This window comes from Petaurus breviceps, unplaced genomic scaffold (genome assembly GCF_028583685.1).
Source record: "Petaurus breviceps papuanus isolate PSGF00001 unplaced genomic scaffold, PetGlider_PUasm1.0 138, whole genome shotgun sequence".
Taxonomy (NCBI): Eukaryota; Metazoa; Chordata; class Mammalia; order Diprotodontia; family Petauridae; genus Petaurus; species Petaurus breviceps.
The window spans coordinates 18771583-18799148 of NW_027185694.1; the positions used below are offsets into that span (position 1 = coordinate 18771583).

The 27566-nt window shown below is 37.6% G+C and overlaps 1 protein-coding gene across 2 annotated transcripts in view; it reads left to right on the top strand.

Moving 5' to 3' along the window:
• Positions 1-22095, top strand: part of ADCY9 (adenylate cyclase 9) — a 199704-nt gene extending 177609 nt beyond the window's left edge. For both annotated transcript variants that reach the window (XM_069106579.1, XM_069106582.1), the window contains exon 10: positions 9862-22095. In XM_069106579.1, coding sequence (XP_068962680.1) covers positions 9862-11056 — 1195 coding nt within the window. In that variant the 3' untranslated portion in view covers positions 11057-22095. The remainder of the gene's footprint in view (positions 1-9861) is intronic.
• The last annotated feature ends 5471 nt before the right edge of the window (positions 22096-27566 follow it).

Consider the following 27566-nt stretch of genomic DNA (forward strand, 5'->3'; position numbering starts at 1 on the left):
TATTAGCCACACATGTGCAACCTATACTGAACTGCTTATCTTCCCAGTAAGGGTGGGTGACAAGGGAGGAAGGGATTGAATCTGGAATTCAAAGTTTTAAAATCAAATGTTTATATATATATATATATATATATATATATATATATATATACTATTATTAATACTATTTTTACATGTAATTGGGAAGTGGGATGTACAGGCACTGGGGCATAGAGATCCACTGGAAAAGTTGAAAGGGGTATGGGAGAAAATATGGGAGAGAGCAGATTAGAGGAGGGGATATCCTGTGGGACTGCTATTTTGGGGTGGTGGGTAGGGGAAAAACAGGGTGAAATTTTGTAACTCAAAATCTGGTGGAATTAAATGATGTAAATCAGAAGTTAATAAAGCATTTGAAAAATGAAAAAAATTTTTTTAAAATGCTACACTCACATCCCCATTACACAGTTAATAAAGGGTTTGTCCTCAAAAAAAAAAAAAGACATAAAATAATTTGGGCAGTTAAGTGGCACAGTGAGTAGAGTGCCGGCCCCGGAGTCAGGAAGACCTGAATTCAGATCTGACCTCAGACACTTCACACACACACACACCCCTCGCCGTGTCCTCTGGGAAGTGACTTATCCCCAATTGCCCTCCAAAAAACAAAAAAAAAAAAAAAGAATCTAGATTGAGAAGTGAGGAACTCTGCTTGGCTCCTGCTCCAACCATGTCCCATACCTGTAAAATATGACTCTAAACAAATTTTAGAGCTACAGAACCAACAAAGTGACAGAGAGAAACAAATCTCCCGATGAAGGCAGTCTGGCAGGTCGACAGGAAGGGTCTATCGCACCAGACTGGGAACCAAGAGCAATCCTATGTGAACGGCAGGTGACCAGACCCAGGCAGTCCCAAGCAGCAGCACAGACCTGCCTGAGCAAACATCAGGAGAGTGAATCACCAGCAGCTGTGGCCGTTTCCAGACTTGTCAATCCATAAACGCCAAAGAGAAAGCAAAAGGTCAATGGGGAACTCTGTTAGAACTGGATGACAGAAGAGCACAGTCAGGCCCATGCCCCAGAGCAAGAGGTGGTGGAGGCCTGGTGGCTGCCTCCAGAGCTCCTGGCCTACAGATCGTAGGGGGAACCAAGAGACCATTCAGAGGGTAATCACTTTTGCTTTGACTTGATTGGATTTGGATCAAAGTCTCCAGTGGTGGTCCTGGGGTGTGGGGCCAGTGTGCCAGAGCTTGGGGTATCTGTAGAGGGAGTGCCCTCCTCAGACCTCTGACAACATTTGCAAAAACCCCAGCGATTTGGGACATAGCCGTCTCCAATCTGGAAGCAGAGTTCTACAGTGGCAAAGAGCTCAAAAGTAAAGTAATTGGCTGGCAAGATGAGGAAGCACAATCAAACCATAGAATCCTTTTCTGGGGACAAAAAGGATCAAAACATGGAACCAGAAGAAGTCAATGAAGTCAAAACTCCTGCATCAAAAAATTCCAAGAAAAATATGAATTGCTTATAGGCCATGGATGAGCTCAAGAAGGATTTTGAAAATCAAGTAAGAGAAGTGGAAGAAAAATTGGGAAGAGAAATGAGAATGATGCAAGAAAATCATGAAAAGCAAGTCAACAACCTGCTAAAGGAGACCAAAAAAAAATACTGAAGAAAATAGATTAACTCAAATTAGATTAACTTAAAAAATAGATTAACACAAATGGCAAAAGAGGCCCAAAAAGCCAATGAGGAGTCTAAGAATGCCTTAAAAAGTCAAATTGCCCAGATGGAAAAGGAATTTCAAAAACTCACTGAAGAGAATAATTCCTTCAAAATTAGATTAGAGCAAATGGAAGCTAATGACTTTATGAGAAACCAAGATACTATAAAACAGGTCCAAAAAAATGAAAAAATAGAAGGCAACATTAAATATCTCATTGGAAAAACCACTGACTTGGAAAATAGGTCTAGGAGAGATAATTTAAGAATTATTAGGCTACCTGAAAGCTATGATAAAAAAAAAAAGAGCCTAGAAATCACCCTTCAAGAAATTCTCAAGGAAGATTGCCCTGATATTCTAGAACCAGAGGGCAAAATAGAACTTGAAAGAATTTACCAATCGCCTCATGAAAAAGATCCCAAAAAGAAAACTCCTAGCAATATCATAGCCAAATTCCAGAGTTCCCAGGTCAAGGAGAAAATATTACAAGCTGCCAGGAAGAAATATTTGAGTGTTGTGGAAACACAATCAGGATAATACAAGATCTGGCAGCTTCTACACTGAGGAATCGAAGGACTTGGAATATTATATTCTGGAGGTCAAAGGAACTAGGATTAAAACCAAGAATCACCTATGCAGCAAAACTAAGTATCATGTTTCAGGGGAAAATATGAATTCAATGAAATAGAGGACTTTCAAGTATTCTTGATGAAAAAACAAGAGCTGAACAGAAAATTTGACTTTCAGATAGGAGAAGCAATAGAGACATGAGAAGGTAAACAGGAAAAAAAAATCATAAGGAACTTATTAAAGTTGTACTATTTACATTCCTACATGGAAAAACGATAATTGTAACTCATGAGACTTTTCTCAGTATGAAGATAGTTGAAGGGAATATATATGTGTATATATATGTATATGTACATATATGTGTTATGTATGGGAGGGTGTATGTGTGTATAAATGCATATGTGAGTATGTGTATATGTGTGTATATGTATACATAGAGAGAGGGCACCGGATCAATTGAATATGAAGGGATGATATCTAAAAAATAAAATTAGGAGGTGAGAGAAGAATATAATGAGAAAAGAAGAGATAGAATAGGGTAAATTATCTCATAAAAGAGGCAAGAGGAAACTTACAATGGAGGGGAAGAACAGGAAGGTGAAAGGGAATGGGTCAACCTTACTCTCACTGAATTGGTTTAAGGAGGGAATAACATACACACTCATCTGGGTATCTTACCCTACAGGAAAGCAGGGAGGAAGGGGATAAGAGCGGGGATGATAGAAGGGAGGGCGGAAACGTTTTGCATAACTACACATGTACAATCTATATGGAATTACTTATCTTCCCAGTGAGGGTGGGTGAGGAGGGAAGAAGGGAAAGAATCTGGAAATCAAAGTTTTAAAAAGAAATGGTTTTTTACACAACTGGGAAATAAGATATTATATAGGCACTGGCATATAGAAATCCATCTTGCCCTACTAGAAAGTTAGAGGGGGTATGGAGGATATAAGAGAGAGCAGATTGGGGGAAGGGGGCACTCAGTAGGCTCTCTATCTTGGGGTGGGGGGAAGAGGAAAGATAGGGAGAAAATCTGTAACTCAAAATTTTTTGGAAAATAATGTTGAAAACTAAAAATAAATTTTAAAAAAAGAAAATTTAAATTTAAAAAAGAACTAAATTGAAAGGATATTTCCTATAAATGGTGACACCCTCCAGTTCCTCTTTTTATGGATGACATCATGCTGATTGCATTGAGGCCTAGAACACTGTAGAACATCCTAAATCAAATCCATAATTATGCAAAAAGAATTTGACTTAACTCTCCAACCAAAGAAACCAGGTTAGATGAAGAATACCTTTGTTCACTTGGATAGACAACCCACAAAACTAGTCTATTAGTACTTACATCTTGTACAGACATTGTAATTGAACAGTGAGTTAAATCTCAACAGAGATTTGAACAGAAGAACATTCTACCCCTTCCATCACCTCACATCTTTGTTTAAATAACTTTTATCTGCCATGCTCCTGAGAAGCATTAATTTATCTTGTCCATTTCTCTATTAAGGATCCCTTTCTAGCATAATCTAGAATCTAATGTGCCCCTTTATCCCCTTCATAGGCTTGACCTTTACATGAATTATTTTTATTCTTACAGTGAGATTTGGGGAGGCTAGGTGGCGTATATAGAGCACCGGCCCTGGACTCAGGAGAACCTGAGTTCAAATTCGTCCTCAGATACTTAACACAAAAAACTAGTCGTGTGACCTTGGGCAAGTCACTTAACCCCAATTGCCCTGCCTTCCCCCTCCAAAAATAGCAAAAAAGAAAAAAAAATTTACAGTGAGATGTATTTTTCCTTCTATTGCCCAGACCAGGGAAATGAATCCCCACTTTTTCCTCCTACCTGCCTCTTTTTGTGAGAGACCATTGTCTTTGAAGCCTCATTCAAATACCAATTTATGAAGGAGAAATCCTAGTAGAAAAGAGCAGTTGATCTGGTATAGTAGAAGGATCCTCCATCTGGAAAATGAAGATTGAGGCTTAATCCAGCTTTTGCCAGCCACCACCTACAAGGTGGTGAAGCAAACCATTCTACCCAGATAGACCTTATTTCCCCTCACAATAAAAAAAAAAATGAGAGGGTTTGACCATTTCTTTCAAATCTATGATCTTATTAATTTCCCCAAATTCCCAACTCCTTTTCTGTGTCAGGATATTTCCTATTTCTCCTTCATAGGCTTCACTCCATAATTACTCCTTTTTTTTTGCCCAGTTCAATTTGGTAAACATTTATTAAGCACCTATTATGTACCAGACATTGTACTAAGTGCTGGGATACAAATAAGAAAAAGATAGTCTCTACCATCAAGGAGCTTACTATCTAATGAATATAGATAACACAGAAGGAGGCTGGAAAGGAGGGGAGAAGTTGCCAGAGGGTAGCCACTAAGGACACATGTTTCATGGAAAGAAAGCCTAACTTTAAATCTGGCCCCAGACACCCCATAGCTTTACAACCAAAGTCACAAGTCACTAACCTCTCTTGGCCTTATTTTTCTCATTGATAAAATGGGGATGACAGCTCTTGTGATTGTTGTGAAGATTAAATGAGTTAACATATATAAAGCACTTTGCAAACCTTAAAACATATAAATGCTGTTATCATTGTTCTCTCTAGATGAATTGAACTCTTCTGGTTTTCTCTGGATTCTGTAGATCTGGATTTTAGCCTCTGGTTCTAATCCCTTATAGACAGTTTATGATTTCCCCAAGTATAATATTCAGGCTTTTGGTTTTCTTATGTTATTTTGGGAGACCAATAATTCTCAGGGTTTTGTTTTGTTTTGTTTTACCATATTCCATCTTCAAATTCATTTGCTTTGGCTTATAGAGGCTTCAAATGTTCTTCAGATTTCACTTTTTAAAATTTTTGTTCTGTGTCCTCTCTCTATGTATTTTGAGTTACAAATTTGTCGATCTCTTTTTCAATGTCCACTGCATTTGTAAGAATTCGCATTATACAGTTTATTCTCTTATTTGACTTTTAGAATTCTTGAGGCCTCTAATTTCCACATTTATTTTCCTTTCTTCTTCCTTTAATTCCTTTATTGAGATTCTAAACCATTCTGGAATTTCTTGATGTTATCTCATAGTCATTGCAGGAGGTCTAGTTGTTATGGTGGCTGTATTTTCTCTTCTGATAGTTTTGCTTTTCTTTCTTTTATTTCATAATACATATTCATTATATTGGGACCTTGTTGTTGACTAATTTTTTTTAGTTTCTTCTGATTTTTCTGGTTTCCTTTGTGATAGATTGTGATAGATTCCAATTTCTGGGAATTCCTGATAGTGTTTTGAAAACCTTGTTTTTAATTCCTTTCATTAAGGGAGGTACTTCAAAGCTATTTCTGAATAGTATGCGAGACTGAAGTTATTTTGTTAATATTTTTGCTTTAGAGAAATTGTGAGAAAGCTCATTTGGATACCCCATTACCTAAATATCAAGACTTAGGACTAAGAACTGACTTGTTTTCTTCTTGTCTAGATTTTCTCTCTCAAATCTTATAACACTTATAAAGTGTTAAGGTGCTAAACATAAAGCTTTTTTTTTTTAATTTTAAGGCAAATATATTTTATGGCTATTCTTTGGCTCATGGTCCTTAAAATTCAGTGTTCAATGTCATATTAATGAAAAGACATTGGCAAAATAGGTGAAGGAAGATTAGTCTATCTTGCTATAGAACTCTCTGGAGTCCTCTAGTGCATATGTATCTGTAAGGAAGGTATTTGTCAACTTCATGTGCCTCTAATTTTTCTTAATTTATATATCATGTCAGAGTTTTCCAAGCCAACTTGGCTATAGAACAATTTGGGACCAGAAATATATTGATGGAAGCCATAGATGCTAGGTAGAAGGATGAAATCCAGAAAATTTTAATACTTCTAGAATAAATGGTATATAATAAACTCAAGCTAAGACTGGAATGAAATTAATCATTCATAGAATATCTGACAGTTAGCCAAAAGAGATTTACCTAGCCATAGCAGGGGAGGACGTCAGAGCAAAGAAAGACTGTAGGTTATGATACAGCATTGATACAGGTGAGTGCAACTTGTCCCATGTTGATCTTGGTATTGCTGCTGGTGTATGAGGCAAAAGCCTGAGGCAGGAGGAGCCAGGTGACAATTGTTCTGGCTTCTGTACTAAGGACACAAGAAAACTCCATCACTGTAGTTCCCTGAGCCAATTATATCTCAAGGACAGTTTCAGTACTTTTTAAGGAAAAATGAATCTGTCTTACATGAGGCAAATACTTTGGATATTGAAACCACTATGTGAGGATTGTGGAAATTTAAGAGCAAAAGAGGGTAAAGGGGATACAGTATAAAGATAGTGTGACACGTGTGCATCAGGCATAAGAAGTGAGGGGGATCATAATTTTGTGTGTGAAGTCAGGAAGACCTGAGTTCAAGTTCAGCCTCAAACACTTCTTAGCTGTGTGACCCTGAGCAAGTCCTGAGAGAAGTAATTATTGTATAACCTATTATTTGGGAGATCCAAGGTTTTTTCCCTTCCTATTTCCTCATTCTCTACTGGGTCAAGTAGGCATCAGAAGGACATCACTGATAATAAGATTGGATTAACTTTCTCCTTAGTCCTATTCAGACCCCACTCAAATGGGAAAGCCTATTGTGTTCTACTCAAACTTTGCTGGGAGGGTAGATCCTTTGTCTAGAATGGCTGGTGGGTGGGGGTATCTGGGGGTAAAAGCTACATAATCAAAGTTACATTCCTCCAGCTTTTCATTGGAATAGGCTCACCTTCATTATAATATTAATTCTTCTCATTAATTGTTGACCAATCAGAGTTGATTGCCACCTATCTGGAACACCTCCTCTTCCAAGGGCATATAAGGGTCAAGAAGCCCACAAGATCCATCTTTGGCATTCAGGAGTGCCTTTTATTAATTATCTGCTTTTATAACCAGCACCACCACCACCACTACTGCAACTACTAATACATTTTTTTTATAGCACTTTAAGGTTTGCAAAGCAATTTACGTGTTATTTTGTCTGATATGGATTTGGGACCCCTTTTATTAATTATCTGTTAGTGATAATTAATAATTAATCAAATGAGTTGCACTGTAAGAAAGACAGAACAGCCATGTGTAGACATTGATCATTCCTGAAAAGTAGTGAGGAAAACTTAGTGCTTCTCATATTCCATCTGACCACCAAAGTGAATTTGTTTTAGTCCCCAAGCAGTCCTACGATATTATCCCCCATCCCCAGCCCCTACATACTTTCAAAATTTCTGATGGCACATCTCTTCATATCCACTGAACCCTTGTTTGGAAAATGCTACACTAATTTCTTTGTCAAGAGGTATAGTTGGGGAATGGACAACCAAATTTTGTAGTTAACTAAAAATTGATTTGTGAAGTGTTTACAAATGTAAGGACTTGCCTCTAGAACACTCTTTAGCCCCCATTGTATTAGTTGACCTCATCACTTAATTTATAAATCATAGAAATTTTTTGTTTTGTGTTACCTACTTATTTTTCTTATTTTCTTATGCTTTTTCTTATATATTCAAATACATGTAAATTAATATAAAATTTATATTTTACAAAAGTTTAGAATTTTATCAACTACAGAACTTCATTCTAACAACCAGGACAGTCAGTCAAGCAACTATGTCAGCATACTTTGAAAAAGAGTCCATAAAAGATCAAAATGAAAACAGTTTCTGATAATTTCAGTTAGAGTTAGCTTAGGATAAAAAAAATATTTTGCATGAATTTTGCACAGGTAAGACCTGCTAGAATATATACTCAAGTTTACCTCCGTACCACAGTGAGAATCAGAGTTGAACTTTGACTTGACAGTTGTAGGAAGCTTGCAATGTATGTCCTTACTCCAGTTTTCACCTACCTGTAATATTTTCAACATAGCTGCCAAAATAATTATCCTAAGGCACAAGTCTGGCCACAGTGTCAGTCCTCACTCAAAAGAACTTTCAGTGGCTCCATACTGCTGCTAGGTTAAAATACAAACATTTTAACTTTGCTTTTAAGATTTTTCTCAATTTAGATCCATCCTGTCTTTTCAGACCTATTTTACATTTCACATTCCCTTTCATATACTAAATATCCTAACCAAACTCTAAAACTAGCTGTTTCCCATACTTGGCATTCAGTCTCCTACTTCCATCAATACAAATTGTCCCCTACGTCTTGAATAAACTCCCTGTTTGTCTCTGTTTCCCAAATCTGTGTCAGACAAGATAACATGTAAATTGCTTTGCAAACCTTAAAGTGCTATAAAAAAGCTAGCAGTAGGGGTGGCTAGGTGGCGCAGTGAGTCAAGCTCCGGCCCCAGAGTTGGGAGGACTGGAGTTTGGTTCCAGCCTCAGACACTAAACACCCACACAAAAGAAAAACTAGCCATGTAACATTGGGCAAATTGCTTAACCCCAATTGCCCTCCAAAAGGCAAAAAAAAAAAAGCTAGCAGTAGTAGTGGTGGTGGTGGCAATAATAGTGATGATGATGATGATGATGATGATAATCTGCCTTCAAGACTCAGCTCAAGGACTGTTGCCTGTAGGTCACTCTGAAGATCTGGTTTTGAGTTTTAGCTCTGCTACTTACTGCTTGTATGACTTTGGGAAACTCATTTAGCTTTTCTGAACCTCTGAATTCTCATATATAAAATGAGGGAGTTGTAGTAAATGACCTTTGAGGTCCCTTCCAGCTCTAAATCTCTGGTTATATGATCCTAAACCTATACTCACCCTTCCCATTGTTAGTAGTCTCTACAACTCATATTAATCAATCAACAAACATTTATTAAGTGGTTACTGTATGTCAGGCATTGTATTAAGCCCTAGAAATTCAAAGAAAGGGAAAAACTTGTTCTCAGGGATCTCACATTCTAGTGAACATGCAAATAACTATGTACATGGGGCAGCAAGGTGACACAGTGAATAGAGCACTGGCCCAGGAGTGAGGAGGACCTGAGTTCAAATCCAGCTTCAGACACTTAACATTTACTAGCTGTGTGACCTTGGGCAAGCCACTTAACCCCAACTGCTCTTCCAAAAAGAAAAAAAAACACAAAAAAATATGTACATGAAAAATATAGACAGTGTAAGTGGGAAGAGTATTTATGCACATAGTATATCCCACAAGTAGAATATGCACTCCCCCAAAGAAGGGGACTTTGTGTTTTTCCCTTTTCATCCCAAGACCTAGCACATAGGAAGCACTTCATATGTTAATTGTCAAATTGAAGTAATCAGTTATAAAAATTTAATCCCAAATTGTTCTTAAATCTTTTAACTAACAGAATAAGCCTGAGTTGAATCTTTAGCTGAAGGTTGTGCCATGGGCAGTTAAGACTAGAAATTATAGAAAAAGGGCTAATCTACATTGGTGGAGGCAATCTCCTCACTGGTACTTCTCTATACAAGAGATATAAAAGATCTGATAAAAAAAATTGGAATTCAGTAGATACTTAAAGTTCTGGTCCTCTCTATATGCCTGTTAACTGTTGTATTTCTATACTTTGAAATTTTGATAGCAGCTTTAATATTAAATATATTTCTAATTGTATATTTTTATTTCTTCTCCTTGCTTTCTAGTTCCAGGAAGAATCCATGCAACAGTTCGATGCCAAATTTTAGCAAAAAACCAGCAGACTTAATTGGCCAGGAGGTGACACTCGTTTGCTTTCTCCTGCTTTTATTGGTCTGGTTCCTGAATCGAGAGTTTGAAGTCAGTTACAGGCTTCACTATCATGGAAGTGTAGAGGCTGATCTTCACCGTACCAAAATCCAGAGTATGAGAGATCAAGCTGACTGGCTGCTAAGAAACATTATTCCTTATCATGTGGCAGAGCAACTGAAGGTTTCCCAGAGCTACTCTAAAAACCATGACAGTGGAGGGGTAATCTTTGCCAGCATTGTCAACTTCAGTGAATTTTATGAAGAGAACTATGAAGGAGGCAAGGAGTGCTACCGAGTCCTAAACGAACTGATTGGGGACTTTGATGAATTGCTGAGCAAACCAGATTATAACAACATTGAGAAGATTAAAACCATTGGGGCCACATATATGGCAGCCTCAGGTCTGAACACCTCCCAGTGTCAAGACAGCAACCATCCACATGAACATTTACGAACTCTTTTTGAATTTGCCAAAGAAATGATGCAAGTTGTGGATGACTTCAACAACAACATGCTCTGGTTCAACTTTAAACTTAGAATTGGCTTCAACCATGGACCCCTCACTGCAGGGGTTATTGGTACCACAAAGTTACTCTATGATATTTGGGGAGATACAGTAAATATTGCCAGCAGGATGGATACTACTGGAGTTGAGTGCCGCATACAGGTGAGTGAAGAGAGCTACCATATCCTGAACAAGATGGGATATGAATTTGACTACAGGGGGACAGTAAATGTGAAGGGAAAAGGGCAAATGAAAACCTACCTTTATCCAAAATGCATGGACAGTGGGATTGTGCCCCATCACCAGTTATCTATATCACCAGACATTCGAGTTCAAGTAGATGGCAGCATTGGACGGTCTCCAACAGATGAGATTGCCAACTTGGTGCCTTCTGTTCACAATTCTGAGAAGACATCTTACAGTTCTGATAGTAATACACAGGCTAAGGATGTTCACCTATCTTCTAAGAAGCCTCGGAAAGATCCCGTAAAAGCAGAAGAAAGGTGTAGATTTGGCAAAGCCATAGAAAAAAGTGACTGTGAGGAAGTGGGAGTTGAAGAAGAAGCCAATGAGCTAACTAAGCTAAATATTTCAAAGAGTGTATGATGCAGCCACAAAGAGCTAGCTGCATGAGGTGCTCTATCCATAGAAACACAATAATATTTACAATTTGGCTGTTTTTCTTTTCAAGAGACACATTTCCAGTGCCTAGGTGTTATGTTGTCATTTAAACCCTGACTTCTGTGTGGATCATGGATGTTCAGGGTTCATTTTCATCCATCTCTCTCCCCTTCCCCTCCTTGAAAAGCTTCCCACCTCTTTCTGTAATTATCTTTCAGCAGTGTGGAGAATAATAAGTGCCTTCAGGTATATTCCATGGCCTTGAAGTCTAGGTACAGAGGCCATTGGTAAAATCATGGCTTTGGGTATCAATTGCATCTTAAAACAAAAGCTGTGGTTAAGATATCATTTTTATTGTTGTTTCTCACAAGACACTTTTTTTGGCTAATACAACTCTTTGAGATTCGTTTCTTTCTTTGTGTATATATAATAGTGTTTTACAATCATCATCAGATCTTTCTATGTAAACACACTTGCATTTATGAAATCGATATACAAGTGCCAATAATGTACTGAGAAGGGACATTAAAGGAAAGGGAAGAATGTGCAGTGAGCTGGGAAAAGCATTGACTCCACAGTGGCTTGTCCTTCTGATAAAGCCCGTAATGTAGCTGTGGTGATCCCATCCTCTTTTGCAAATGCTTTGAAAACACGTGCCATTGTGTGTATTGGAGGTGCCACTTTCCTTATACTCAGTGGTTTTCAGACTTCATCCACTTTCAGGGCAGCCTTCAAAGTGCAAATAGGTAACAAAGCATCTTCAGTCTGGGCCATCCAGTATCCGAGAAGCCATTTTCACATTAGTGAATCCCTACTCTTAAGGGATTTTCAAGTTCAAAGTTAGTGTCTTTGAAGTATGTGTGTCTAAGAGAAGAACTTAAAATAAATGTCTTAGGGTTGCATTTATTTATTTATTTATTTTCAATAAATGTGATTAGGTTGGAAATGGGTTTGGGGGTAGGGGTCTCGATAGAGGGAAATAGATTTTGTTTGCAAAGAATATAATATAACAATAATCAGATGTCCGTTAGTATTTCAGCCACTTAGCTACCAACCACTGTGAGGACGTTGAGCAGTATTTACATCAAAGCAGGTGTGGATTCCAAGTCATCAAATGCATGTTGAATTTGAAAATCCCAGCTTCCCATTTTAAATGGAACGCTACTCCTGCCCAGTGCCCTCAGGCTTTGTGTTGTGGTACATTGTTGCACTCTGGCATTCTGCTGGCTTTCTGCTTGCCCTCTTCACTAACCACAGGTATTGAGATCAAAATGCTTTCTCTGTTACATTTAAGGATGTATATAGAAAGAGCTTTCATCATGAGCTAAGAAGCACAGGAACTGGTCCCCAATATTAGTACTCCCTTTGTTTAGACAAATTTGAATCAGTTCTTTTCTTTATTATTTAAGACTAGATGACTTATGGGGGGGGGATGAAATGTGTTCCTTTAAGCTAGCTCTTACCTGTTCTAGATTGAAACAGTTCTTCCACTATACTACAAGATGAAATAATATGTACAAAATGGAGTTGATTGGCCTAAGAAAATATGAGAAATCTCCTTATGCAGTCAAATTTACTTGTTTTACTCCACCTTGAGTTCAAAGTTCGTTAAGAACTGAACCCAGGTTAAAGTTTCTCTAATAGATGTTAATACTTCTGAGGCAATACTAAAATATAGCTCATAAAAGAATTTGAGAAAGCTACTTCTATATTTAAGATTCCACATATGATTCACCATCAACATGTCACTCCATTCAAATATTATTATAACTGCCCCTACCAAATCCTTGGTTCTCATAATGTTGTTCTCCACTGAGTGAAATGTCGATTATGATCCTCTAATTCACAGCTCAGGTTTAATCATAAAGAACACAAAGATGGGTACCTACTAGTACAGTTTTATATCCATAATGTTCATTCTGTAGGGCAATAACATCATTATCAATAACAGTAATATTTTCCTTCAGGTTTTACCTGTCAATTTGTTGGTCTTCCACTATTGAAGGAAGTGTAGTTGTTCAAATACCTCTTGCCTGTAAAGAATGTATTCTTCCAAAAAATGCAGAATTTATTTTTATTTCTTAAGAAATAATAATAATAAAAGACTGTAATTTATTGATGAATTGCTGATCTGCTTTAGTAGGGGGAGCTTCCACGATCCCTACATGGATGGGATCACAGGTCCAGACCAATGATAATAATAACTCAGATTTGTATAAGATCTTCCTCACCACCGCCCTGTGTGGTAGGCAGTATCAGTTTTATTATCTCTGTTTTACAGGTGAGGAAACTAAGGATCAGGGAAATTAAATGACCTGCACATGGTTGTTGCATAGGATTTAAGGTAGGATTCAAACCCAGGTCACTCAACTCTAAGTTCAGCACTCTCCATCACATCACACCGCCTCTCATGCTAAGGGACACTTTCCTTCTTTGTGGAAATATTCTCTTGAGGGTATTTTCTTCTCTCAGTATTAAAGAGTGTGAACATTTTAATCTTCCCTTCTCCTCCATTCATTAGGATCTAAAATCTCTGCTTTAACTAGTAGCTAAAATGGTTGGTTAGCTTAAGTTCTACCCATTGTAACTGCTTGAATATTCATAATATACTCTAGTAAGTTATTTATCTTTGTGTTTGCTGCTGTATTTTCAAACGTTTCCTTTTTCATGAAGCAACCAGGTATAATGGAAAGAGTGTTAGACTGAGAGTAAGGAGAGAATGAGGGCTGCATACCCCCTTTGATGTTAGCTGTGTGACCATGAGGGAGTCACATGAGTTCTCTGAGTTTCTTTCAGCTTACTCATCCATAAAATGAGGATAAATGATACCAATTGTACCTATTTAAGTATTGTGGGACTGTGATGAGAATCCAATGAAACAATGTTTACAAAAAATCACTTTGCACAACTAAAAGACTATTATCATTCATGACTGCATGAAACTAGTGACCTGCAAACAGAAAAGAAGGTTTCATTGACACCTGGTGGTCTGAAAGAAAGGTTTACCCTAAGGTTTATAACGATGTCTTCCAGAAAAGTTATCCTGAGCCTACTTAAATAGTCAGTCTGGGCAGCTTTTCCATGTCCCTAAGTCACTGTGCTCTTGCACAAAACCCAAAACCATAGACCTCGCTATGTCACCACAGAATCTGGGTAATAAAAGCCTTGAATCTACTCCTGTTGGCAGTCCCATTGCACAGAAGGTTCCCATAGGTGAGCATGCTTCCAGACTTTGAATGAAGTGACACTAGCTGTTTCTTCATTGAATTGTTCTTTGGTTTGGTTATAATTATGCCTTATGAGGCTAGTGTTGGAAGCACCAGCTTCTGAATATGTGCCAGTAGTTGCTTATGATTTAATTCAATAGCTATCTTCTTATTTGCCCCAAATCAGATCAGAGGTAGAATCAAAGCAAGAAGGGATATCAGAGATCACCTAATTTAACCATCTCCTTTTATAAAGACAAGACAGATGCAGGGCCTTGCCAAAGGTCACATGGTCAGTAAGTGGCAGGGTGGGACCTTGAAGCCAGGGCTGCTGATTCCCAGTCCAAGTATTCTTTCCACTATGCTAAAATGCCTCTTCTAAGTATTTTCATGACTTTTCCATAGTTTTTCATAGAATAGGTACAACATTTCTTCCTATTTAGAAACTTTTTTCCTTTACAACTGATAAACAGTTATAAAAATCCCTCAATAAATCAAATATCATCAAAGATTAAACCCAGAGCACCTTTGAGTCACTTGATTGGTTTTAGAGTTACGTGCCTCAGTAGGACGTGGAAATCCAAAAACCAATGTGTTTCACACATTACACAGGTTGGCCATGATATTTACTTTTTCCTAAAAATGCCTCCTTGTGTTCCTTATAGATTTTTGAGGTAAGAATGTCAAAGAAACATCAAATGTTTCGAAAATTACTCTATGCCTTGAACCTGCATTGCAATGAACAGAAACAAATTCTGTTTTTTCTTTTACTCTTATATGTGTATTTTTAAAAATGCATTTTTATCATCTCCAAATTCAACCACTGAAGAAACATGCATTAAAAATATGCTTCAATCTAAATATTCAGCACCTAGCATGCCTTCCTTGAAGTAACTGGTGCTGTGGTAGATATTAAGACAATATTCTTATGCTTTCTGCTCTCTGTGGCTGAAATAACAGGCTAATTTTCCCCCCTATATTTAAAAAAGCATTTTGTAAAGAAGATAAAAAAAGGTTTGTGTCAGAAAGTTTTTTGTTTTGCTTTTGACAGGCATGCTTACTTTGGTTGACATTGGCCAGGGGATGTTTTATTTCTGTACATATCTTTAAAAATAATAATAATTTTATAATCATGTTACACAAGAAAATAATACCTGTGGCATTTTTCTCTAATTCCTAGCTCCTCTCCCTATCCAGACAGCGACAGTGGTTCACATTTAATCAATGTTGTAAAGTTTCCAAGGAGTTCACAACAACCCTATGAGGTGGGCCATACCAATATTATCATCTTCATTTTACAGTTTAGGAAACTGAGACTCAAGAGAAGTTCAATAAATTACCCACAGTCACGCAGCTAGTAAGTAGCAGAGCCAAGATTTGAACCTGTGTAGTCTAAGGATGCTTTCATTTACATCTAATCACACTATAGAGAAACAATGAAAACTTACAGCCAAATATAGCCTGGCATAGTATAGCACCCCCTTGTGAATTCCTCTGTGATACTTCCATAGGCTTTTGGTGAGTCAGCAAACACTTAGTGAAACTCCAATGTGGGCAAAGAGCTTTCAGGTGCCTGTTAAGAGAACTAATAAGTAGAAATAGGGTGATAAGCCCTTGGGGACTTGATAAATTGATTGAGAGAGAAGGCATCCAACTGATCATCCCTTGAACACTTAGCTTCTATAATTTATTGATAATGACAGAAATGACATCTTTCTTTAGGTCTCCCTAAGAATCTTTTCAGTTAGGCCTTTTAAAGATGTATTGTAGAGGATTGCAACAAGCCTTTGCTCTAGCCCACATTTTGGTTTACAGGTCTGTTGACCAAAAAAAGGGACTCCAAGAACTGTTAGAAAATCTCATAGAAGATCCAGAGAGGCAACCTCTGATTTGGGTAGGCTCAGTCGTTATTCCTTTCTCATTCACCTGAAGTTTTTTTTTCCTCCACATTGATGCTTTTTCCCCTACTAAAAAAAATACAACAACAAACTATTCTTGTATCCTGGGATCTAGCACAGTGCCTTATACATAGTAGGCACTTAATAAATTTTTATTTAATTGACCCCTCTTAGAATATAGAACCAAAGGACTAGGAAAAGCAAATTGACTAGAGGAAAAAGACAGTAATTAAGAAACACACATATACACACACATATATGTATGTATGTAATAGTTTAAGTCCCCCAAATGGTCTACATCTATAAAAATTTCCTAGTGTACAACTATTTGCTTCCATAATATTTCAAAAACTTTGTTACTGATTTTTAATTCCTTTGAAGGAATAGTAAATATGGTCTATCCCAGATCACAATTTTGCGAGAATTCTAATTATTACTACTCTTCTAGTATAAACTAGATTAAATGTAAATCATGACACAAAGTAGGAATAATTTGTTTCTTTTCTTCTGATTAAAATTAAACTTTTGTACTTTTTATCTCAATCATCTAAATGTTTTAAGAACTACTCAACAAACAACCCAAAATTTGGCAATACTTACTCTAAACATGCAATAGGAAATCAATCAAAGTTTTTCCAATAGGTGAAAGATGGAGTCAAGTAACATGGCTATTCTTTGTATTCAGAATACTAAATTTAGTAAGGAGGCCTCAGTTTAACAAATTGTGGAATAGGTAAATTAGAAACCATACTTTAAAATGTATTTACTATTAAAGGGTCTTGTGGTCTGCTGAAGAAAATGCAGTTCTATGCAATTACTAAGTGAAAAATGTCCACTTACTAAGTTTTTTGACAATGGCCTAATGTCTACCATATCATCTAATAGTGGCTTTGAGATCATTTTTCTTTTCAAAGAGCTGTGGTTAGTCTTGCAGGATTTATTGTATGACAAAATAGCAATAGATAAAGGATATTTAATGGAACCAGTGCCACCAAAACTGATATCCAGGGTAATAAAAGAGCACATTTCACAGTTTTACCCATAAGCCATAACTTCATTTAAAACCGAATCTCTCTTGAAAAGGTGCAATGTGAACTAGAGGGATTTTTTCACTAATGAGAATCTTTCAGGAAAAATTTTCCTTCTGGTGAAGGGCTTCTCTCCTCTCTGTGATACTGTAGCTAAATTATAGAGGTCTCTGCTTTGCCTACAGAGGGCACACTTCATGTCCAGCTTTCCAGCAGTGTTTGAGTACCAGCAATATGATTTCAACAATATTCCCATCAGCAGTTTGAGTTCACAGACTCTTGATAGGTTATGTCATTAGTTTGTTTTGGGAATCTGTGAGTTACTTTTAAAATGTTCCTCTTGGGATCTATAATCAATCATATGGAAAACTTCAAAGATAATCTGAACTATGTGTAGTAAATGTGATTCCCACAAATTATTCAGCAGCATTCTCTTTTTCATCTCATGTCCATAATGTCCCAATCACTTGATTGCCAAAGAAAATAATTGTCATATAGGCTAAGAAAGTAATATTTTCTAAATAGAAAAATATGACATGTTTACACAACTAAAAAAAAAGTAGTGTAGGAAACGATGAACAGAGAGTAGTATTCAGGGAAAAGTTAAGGTAGTAGAATATCATCTCAAATCTCAGAGGAGTTATATTGGGGGCAGAACTAAACTGTGCCAACCAGTGCCATGCATTCTTCAACACAACACATTTGTCACCACTCCATATCCATATCCTTCCCAATCTTGTAGCCAAACCTTTCTAATTTGTCTCTTTTAGTACTAGGCCTTTTTAACTTTCACAAGATATACCCAATACTAGAGCATAGACCCTGTGTGCTTATTAGAGTTCTGACTGTTCCTATTGTGCCCTGCCACTTGTCCCCTTGGAGTCCTATCCTAAATACTGTGATCAACAAAACAAAATTTCACATACATACACACCCCATACCTAAGGAAATATTCACACAGTGACATACATTGCTGACTTGGGTTTCAGCAAGACATTTGGCAAAGTCTCTCAAGATATTCTTAGAGACAAGATGAAAAGGTGTGATCTGGATAATGGGGCAATTAGTTGGATTCAGAACTGGTTAAATGACTGGAACCAAAGAGTGCTGATTAAAGGATTGTCAACCTATTTTCATGTTCTCTTGTAGGGTATCCCAGGACTCTGTCCTGGGCCTTGTTTTATTCAACTTTTTAAACAATGATTTCTATGAAATCATGAATGGAATGTTCTTCAAGTTTGTAGATCATACAGAGCTGAGAGGAATGGCTAGCATGTTACATGATTGGTTCAGGATCTGAAGAAATCTCAGCAGGCTAGAATAATAGCCCTAATCTAATAAGATGACATTTAATGGGGGTAAGTGTTAAGTTCTGTACTTAAATTCAAGACCTCTACTGCCCAAGTTCAAGATGGGGGAGATGTGGCTGAACAAAAGGTTATATGTAAATGACATTGGAATTTTAGTGAATTTCAAGCCAATTTTAATTCAGTAGTGTAGCATAATGGGAGGGAGGAGGTATCTAATGCTACATCAGGCTATGTTAAATATCATATCCAGAACTAAGTAGTGATAATGCCATTCTCCATTGAGGTTGTGTGGAGTATTGTGTCTGGGTCTGTTTGTTCAGAAGAGGGCTACCAGGGTAGTGAGGGGATCTAAAAAACCATGTCCCACAGTGATCTAAAGGTGTTTAATGTAGAGGAGACTTGCGGGGTATGCAATGCAACATGATAGTTATCTTCAAATATTTGAAGGGTTTTTGTATGAGAACAGGAGAAGGCTTGTTCTGTCCGGCACTAGAGGAGCAGAGCTGGAAATAATGGATAGAAGCTACAGACAGACAAATGTTGGCTTGCTTCCTAATCAATAGAGCCATCCAGAAATGGAAAGAGCTGCCTCAGGGGCAGGTATTACATGTCACTGAAGGTCTTTAAGTTAAAGCTGGTTGACCATTTACTAGTGGATTTATAGAGTGATTTACTATTAGGTATGAGTTAGACTAGAAAGTCGGTGGGATCTTTTCCAGCTCTGAAATTCTATACCTCTATGCAAGAGACAGAATGTTCTTTTAACATCAAGAAATTTTTTATGTCCTATAAACAGACAGCTCATAAAAATATGTCTGTGCATAGGATAGTATTATATTTGTAGAGTACTTTTTCCCAAGGAACTAAAAAGACTTTTATTTTTTCTGATAAATCTGTGAAATAGTGAAGGAGCAGATATTCAGTCAATTAACAATTTTTTTAAAAGTTTGGAAATTAAGTGATTTGGTCAGGATTGTCCATTGAGCCACCACCTCAAGCTCTTCCCACTATACCAAGCTGCTTATATTTGTAGCTTGAAAACGACTATTTGCCAAATAAACAATTCATCTAATTTCTGGGCCTGCATTCCTTCCAGGGCAATAGCTAAGAATCCAACTCTGGTGGTAGATTGAGTCATGATGCATTCAAAATTGTGGGAATAAAAATGAATTCAGCAAATGAGGTAAAATATAGTTTCTCACCTGAGGGTTATGCCTCTGATTTTACTTCTTTTTTTTTAAAGACATCATTTGAACAACAAATGGACCATTGAAGTTACTTTTTCTCTTAGAATTGTTTTTTTTTTTTGCCTCTGTTTCCTAATGGAAACTTTCTAGAATTATCTAACTATATCTGACCTTTAAAATCTAATGAAGTAGTGACCATGCATTAACAACAGCAGCAAAAAAGCAAGAAAAGATCTCCAAAAACCTGTGAACATGTTTGTGCCTCAAGAGGCAGGAGTATTAAATACAGATAATTTCTCAGATAATTTAATTCCTTTTCCCTGTACAGACACCAATGAATGCTTTATAATCTTTTTTTTATCTTCTCATTTGTAAAATACCTTTTAAAATGTCTTTTGTTTATCAAATCATAGCAGTCTCAAATCCACGGAAGAGAACTTAAGAAATTATAGGAAATTAGCTGTTCAGGTTCCAGTTATTATTATCTTGGAAATTTATGAGAACTCATTACAGTTTTCTTTAGTTCTCAACTAGCAGCTTCTTCTTTCCATATACACACCCCCTACTTTGCCAATATCTACAGCAATACTCCCTATAGCATCAGTGCAAACTTAGGGCCCTAAAAGTGCCAACTTGTACCTTCAGAGACCTGCACGATTTCATTTGTTAAAAGTGACCTCTTCCTTCTTCTGCTTCTAGGTGGAGTATAGAAAAGCAATCACAACACTAATCAAAGACTGCCATCCCCTGCAGTCTTTTGTGTTTGCTTAGTGAGCACCATGATTTGTTGCACTTTGCCCAACCTACACTCCAATTCCCCATATCATTTATAAACTTCTGGTCCCTGTTTGGGGATTGAAGATGAGACAAAGACAAAGCTGGAAAGCCTACAACCCTGAAGTTCTCCAGAAACCCCATCTGGTCCTTAGTAAGAGAGCAATTCCCAAGTCTGTTTAGCTGAAACTAACCTGAGAGTGAAACAGGTACAGAAACAAGCCTCTCTACCTATGTCTACCCTGCTTCAATTAGCTGCAGACCAGAATGGATTCTCTGGTTTTGTTTAGAGCCCATCAATACCACCCAAGCATGCATTTTCCCACTGGAGAGTTGTTATGGGTTCTTGAAGCTGCCCTGGGGCTTAAGAGGTATGAGTTTAGGAAGTCCAAAATCTAGTACTAGACAAGAAACCATCCAGAGATTGCAAGCCTCAGGTGACAAGGGGCTGTTTCACAGTTGGTTTTTTTGACAAACCTCGATCCCCAAAGCTCTACAATTCCAATCATATAAAGCCATCTTACTGTGTATGAAGAGTAGGGCCTCTTGTAATATCCTCTTAAAGTTATAGTATTCAATTTAAGCAGTAATAAGAAGTAAATGAATAAGTAATAAGGGAAAAACCAGAGCCTTAACTACTTTACACGTCTCTCTTAAGATAAGCCCAATGTCACTTTAGGATTTAACATTCCCTAAATGTATTAAGAACTCGCTACTATTCAAACCCTGGTTTCTTTATGGTTATGTGCTTCTGGAGCATAAGGCTAAATGGCTATTTAAATTATATTTTATCAATTCAGATACAGTTATACTCATACAAAAGGTAATTTTATAATTCTTGTTGTATGTTCCATGTGATGTGCAGAGTCACGACATGTAAGATGAAGCACATCATAAAAGCATTTGAGATCTGGCATTATAGATTGGAATGTCTTGAGATTTATACTGTTTTATGTTTCTCTAAAGTTGTACACTCAGAGAGTCTTAAGTGGGAATGTGTTGCTGTTGTTCAAGCATTTGATTTGCAGTTGGCTATATATTGTGTACTAAAACTGATATCACATATGCCAGAGACTCTAGCCTTGAAGACAACCATTGCTGGTCATGAAATGCAGAAAGAAATAACCCCCCAAAAAGTCATCTGTGGATTATGAAGAACCTTTCAATTACAAAAGCAATGATAGTTTTCTTTTTTAAAAAGAAAATCCTATTTTCTAGAAATTGTAGTTAATGGGCTTTTCTCTTTCCAAGCAAATCCTTTTATCACTCTTTCTCACCCTCTCATCCCCTTAGCTGAAGGTCAGAAAACACTGCTGATGGGAAATGTTGAAGTTTCACCTGGGGGAGGAGAAGGCTATTTAGGAGCCTAATTGTAAAAAAGACAAACAAACAAAAAGAAATATTTATGCTTTGTCAACAACCAAAGCCAAGAAGAAGTTGTATCTGTGAAATATTAAGCTATATCTGTATATAGAATAAACACACCATGATCTTTGACTCATTACTACAGACCTTGTAACCAATTGTATACTATATGTTTTACTGTATTGGAGAAAATTTCACACTATAGCTATAGAAAAGCTGGGAGAATAATTTAAAATACAGTGTAATTAACATGAAATTTGTTGTTGTTGTTTTTTTAGTTTGGCATAACTTCAAATGGAAATTGTGCTAAATACAGCAGATTCACCAGAAAAAAACTTAACTACAAAACTCAGATTAAATCCTTTATTAATAGAACATTGGTACATAGGTACATAGCCCTTGTTATCAGTATAATACTTGACTTCACAGATGGAAATGGAAGAACCTTTAAGTGTATCAAATATGACCTTGCTTAAAGTGACAATCTGATAGAGAGGGTTGAGGGAGTTTAGGAGGAGGGGCCACTCTATTGCACAGCTATGATCTAAAGAAGATCCAGATTGGGTTGGTTGCAGAAGGGAGAAAGAAGCACTGAAGGGCACAAGAAATACCAACCTGGAATTAATTCTCTGGAGCACAGTGTCATCACACCTTTGCTGGTTTGGGAAGCTCACCCCGTGCATACAAAATGTGTGCACAGCTAGGAATGTGGCACCTAGAGACATGCAGTGCAGTTTTCCCTTTTCCCAGGCCGGAGTCCAGGCAAGGAGAATGATGTAGAAGGGGAACAGAGAGGCCCTTCTCTCCTAAACAGCTTTGTTCCCTGGCACAAAGGGGAAGATGGAGCTAATCTGTCATTAAGAAAATGTTTAAAGCTGGCTTGCTGCACATACCCATGGTGAATTGACTCTGCTGGAGCAACAGAGTTCTCTAGCTAGGTTGGATTTTATTCCGTGCTGATCTTCACACACAGAGAAGTCATCTAACATGTATTTCCATTTGGGCTTTTTCAAAACAAGAAGAATGAATTTAATTTTGCCAGTCGATCTACTGAAACAGTGCAAATCCAGGAGAGGTAAGTAACCATACATTCACAGCCAAGCTTACCAGACATTGGACTTGAATGTACAATGGCCTGGATTCTAACCCAAGTTACTTCAGATTTTCTAGGTTCAAAGACTTTGCTGAAAATTAAACAAGCTTTAGAAATGTCGTAACCAGACAGCTTATTTTCAAAGTTTGGTTGGATCATGGTCTCCTACATTGGCTGTTTGTGTATTTCTTTACTTCTTGAATATGATTTCAAGTGTTTTAATCCTTGTTAAAATACAGTATTAAGTAATAGATATGTAGATTTGTACAGGAAGTATGATATAAACACTCTGCTTGTGAATGAACTGGACTTTTCCCCTTTCATTTCAACCATCCAGAAATTTAAAAAATTTTCTTAGCTAGATTTTGATGATAGGAAGGGGTCTTTAAATACCATTTTTAGGTAGACATATGAATTAGTAAGATTGAAAAGTAAGAAAGCTTATGTGCTTCAAATTGCCAAAGAAATTTGTATGTAAACACCTTGCTGAAACTGTTATTTTATTTTTTTTAATGGTGTTGATTTTAGTTTATGATTTGTTAACCATCAAGATTTGGGAGAGATTAAATTTGGCATTTTTGTTGCACTGTTGTGTCAGGCAATAATTTTAATTTTACAGCTTCCAAGTTTATGGAAATATAAAAATTAGATGCAAATGAAATCCACTAGAATTCTTAATTATCTTATGAATGTCATATCCATCTGTTCTACATATGTTTCTAAGTGGTAGGTTTCAGTGGTTCTGAATATAAATATATATGTACATATACTATATACAAATAAACACATATGTGTATTGAAATATAGGGACCAATGTAAAACTACTAAGCCTTGTCAAATTTTAGTTTAAAAGTAACCATAAAGGAGGCTTTCTCTCCTCCTTGAAAACTATATATATGTGTGTGTGTACATATATGTCACACATGCATACATTATATATAATATATATTTCTATTTTCCAGCAAAGATTTAAAAGCAGCACTTTCAGCCCAGCAAATGTCATTTTTGTTTCTGCTCCCCTTTTATTTTAATAGACCTGACAAATACTTCCAGAATGAAAATAAGAATGCTTCATTTGAAGAAAATGTTGGCAGACAGCCACAGACTACGGACGCAAACTAATTTTGCCCTTGTTTTTCTGCCAACAAACCCTTGGCCTCCACACAGCCAAAGGCTCAAGAGTCGTTCTGAAAATGGAAACTGGAAACATATCACCACCCATCCCCTACTGGCTCCCCCACAAAATCTTTAACTCAGAAGATGAATCTCTAGTATAACCAGTTTCCTCTGTTCTTGAGCGTACTATTTCACTGCATATTCCCAACTTCTAAGCCTATTGATGATGAAGAACAGGGGCATGGTTCTCTAAATGGTAATAAACTGTTTATGGGTTTGCCTTAAAAGCAAACCTGATAAATGAAAATCTGGGTCTATGCCAAAGATAGATTAGTACATCATACAAGGCAATTAATTATAGAATGTTTTTGAATAACTAGCTACCTTTGTACATTTTAAGTCATATAATATTGACAAAAATTCCACAACATACAACTTTTTGAAAACATGTCTATTTCGTAAAATGTGGCTGCCTTGCTCTGCCCTCCTCCAAAGTAAAGAAAATTAACTTGTCATTGATGAGGAAGTTTTCTCTAAAGCAAGATACTCCAGAAGGATGTTGAGGTTTGTATTTCTTGCCTATGTAAGCTTACAAGTTGTTGACCCCCTCTCCCTATAATTAGAGACGAGGTTGGTGTTTTATTAAGTTGTGTAACAAAGGATGAATGCTTAATAAAAGTGTAGGGGGTTCTCAAAGTCCACACTCTCAAGACCACTCTAGAAAAGAATTCATAACTAAGGAAGAGGTTACAGAAAGCCCATATTAAGTTGTTCTAGGGAGGAGGTTGGTTTGCTAATGTCTAAGCCAGGGAATCTTAAAAAGGTAACAGGCAGAAATGTCAGCTTTGGTTTTAGGCCTGTACATGATGGCTGTTGCCAAAGCTATACTATCAGACAGAACCTGACCCTGTGTCAGAGATCAACAAAGATGTGAGAGTATGCCTTTAGAACACAGAGATGCGGGGGGAAAAGGAGAACTCACTATCATTCTACCCTGGTGTTTCCTATAAAGGGGCTGTATATCCCAGCCAATCACAAGGCAGTACATTATTTAGTCAGGAGATGATAAAAGCTGAGGATGATCAGAGATATGTGGTCTCTGCAAAGAAGAGATTGGGTTAATTTTAGAAGCAAAATTAAAAAGAAAAATACCTCCTCATTGTTCCCATATAAAACTGCCTGAGAGAGTCACAGGGAGCTGGACCCACTTTATTATTAAGACTATATGTGGGAGCTGCCAGGTGACAGTGAGTAAGAGCGCTGGCCTCGGCATCGGGAGACCCGGGATCGGTTCCGGCCTCAGATACTTGGCACCCGCACAAAATAACTGGCCATGTAACCTTGAGCAAGTTAACCCCAATTGCTTTAAAAAAAACCCTCCTTTCATCCTTGGGAAAACCTCTAAGAGCTCAGGGACAGAAGCAATGCCAACAGTGGTCCCTCAGAGGTTTGCCAGTTTCTGCCATTTACAACATTACCAAGTGTCCAAGCATTTTTTTAAAAAATGGAATGCTATTATGCCCTTGAGGCTTAGAAAAGAACATGGAACTCTTGTGTTCGCATCCATGATGCTTACCAAATTAATATATGTTACCTTCTGGCTCAGGCCACAAGATTTTCTTTCCTCCCATGCTGATTAGTAGGGATAGAGATTATACTTAAGCATGAAAGGGAAGACATGTTGTTGAAGGAGTAGGACTTGGCTGAGAGATACTAGGAATGAATGGAACTCCTTTCCACTAGCTTCCTCAAAGCTCTAAGGCTATAAATAACCTGGCTGCTACCCCAGCAGCTGGCCCAATAAAGAGCCACAAGGAGAATAAAGTGAGAAGGCTGTATCATTTGAGGTTGAGAAGAATAGGGAGAGAGCAAAATGAAAGTGATGAGGAATGGCAACAGGGAATCCTAATCAGGTGAGAAGGCTAAGAAGTACTCTCTCTTGTTCTACCTTCTTCCCTCATGCCTGCTTATCTTCTATCTGCTGCGGTTTTTATTTCTGCCCAAGAGATTTGGTGTTAGATGAGGCTGGCTAGGGAAGGGATGGGGAAGTGGAACTATTTCGCAGACCCAGATGAGTTTGAGTCATAGGACTTTTGAAGATAGATTGCTTTTGGTTTGGGAAGTGCTTGCTCTAGCACTGACCTTCACTTCTTCTAACTTGGTTTAGTAGTCTTCAGTGCTGTACAGAACAAATCTGCCCTTGAACTGGGTCTGCTTAGGCCAACCTTCCAAAGATTTCCGTTAAAGCTTCTCCTTGAGCTAGAGCTGGAAAGACTTTTTAAATGATTTGATCCAACACTTAAGTTTTGTAGACAAGTCAACACAGGCCCCCCAGAATGAAATTATTCACCCAAGGTCACAGGGCCAGGAAGTGATAGAACCAAACTTACCCTCCTTTCCCAAGTATCTTGACTCAGCACAGTATTCTCTCCATGCTACTGCTCTGTTTCCTACACTACTCCCAGTCAGGGAATTTAGGAATGTATTTAGGAATGGGCTATGCTAGGCCTAAAAAGTAAGTGATTGTGGGGTGGCTAAGTGACACAGTGAATAGAGCATGGGCCCTGGAGTCAGGAGGACCTGAGTTCAAATCTGGCCTCAGACAGTTAACACAAAACTAGCCATGTGACCTTGGGCAAGTCACTTAACCCCAATTGCCCTACCTTCCCCCCTCCAAAAAAAAAAAGCAAAAAACATTAAGTGATTGTGTAGACCACTCCTGTGCGGTCTTAATATTATTCTCAAATTATGTCATGTATTTCACCTTTTCTTCCTGGCTATACTATAATCTCCTTGAGGATAGAAAATGTCCTGTGAAATAATACTACGTATCCAGAACTTAATTACTCAGGAACTTATCTATCAAAAACACAGTTAGGAACACAGTAAAGGCCTCTTAGAAGCCAAAAGAGATGTCACAAAGTTTATGTAGTCAAAGCTTTGTGTGTTTGACTCCTAGAGAGTTCCTCCATTTGAACTGATTACTTTTGTGTTACACACAAGTCTAATGAGCTTGGTTATCTGATATATAAATCTCACAGCAGATGAAGAGCAGGAAATCATGGGGAATAATGGCAGCTACAAACGGGAACACCCAGAACAAGACAGGATGGCTGATGGCCCAACTATCAAGATCAGTCCATGAGCACTGACTGAGCACTTCTGTGCCAGGCCCTGTGTGAAGTGCTATGACTACAATGGCAGAAGTAAACCAATCTCTGCCCTCTGGAGCTTACTTTCTAGTAGGAGAGATACACGTGCACATGCACGTGGTCGGTCACAAGACAGACAAAGTAAGCACAAGGTAACCTCGGGTGGGTAGACACTAACAGTGGAGGGGATGAAGAAAGGCAGGAAGGTGGTTCTTAAAGGAAACAGGGACTCTAAAAGCCAAAGGTACAGAAAGAAAGCAACCAAGGCCTGGGGAAAAGCCAGTGCAAAGGGAAGAGAAAAGAGGTCGGCATGGATGGACCAGCAAGTATTGTATGAAAAGATTAGAAGGATAGAAAGAGGGCAAG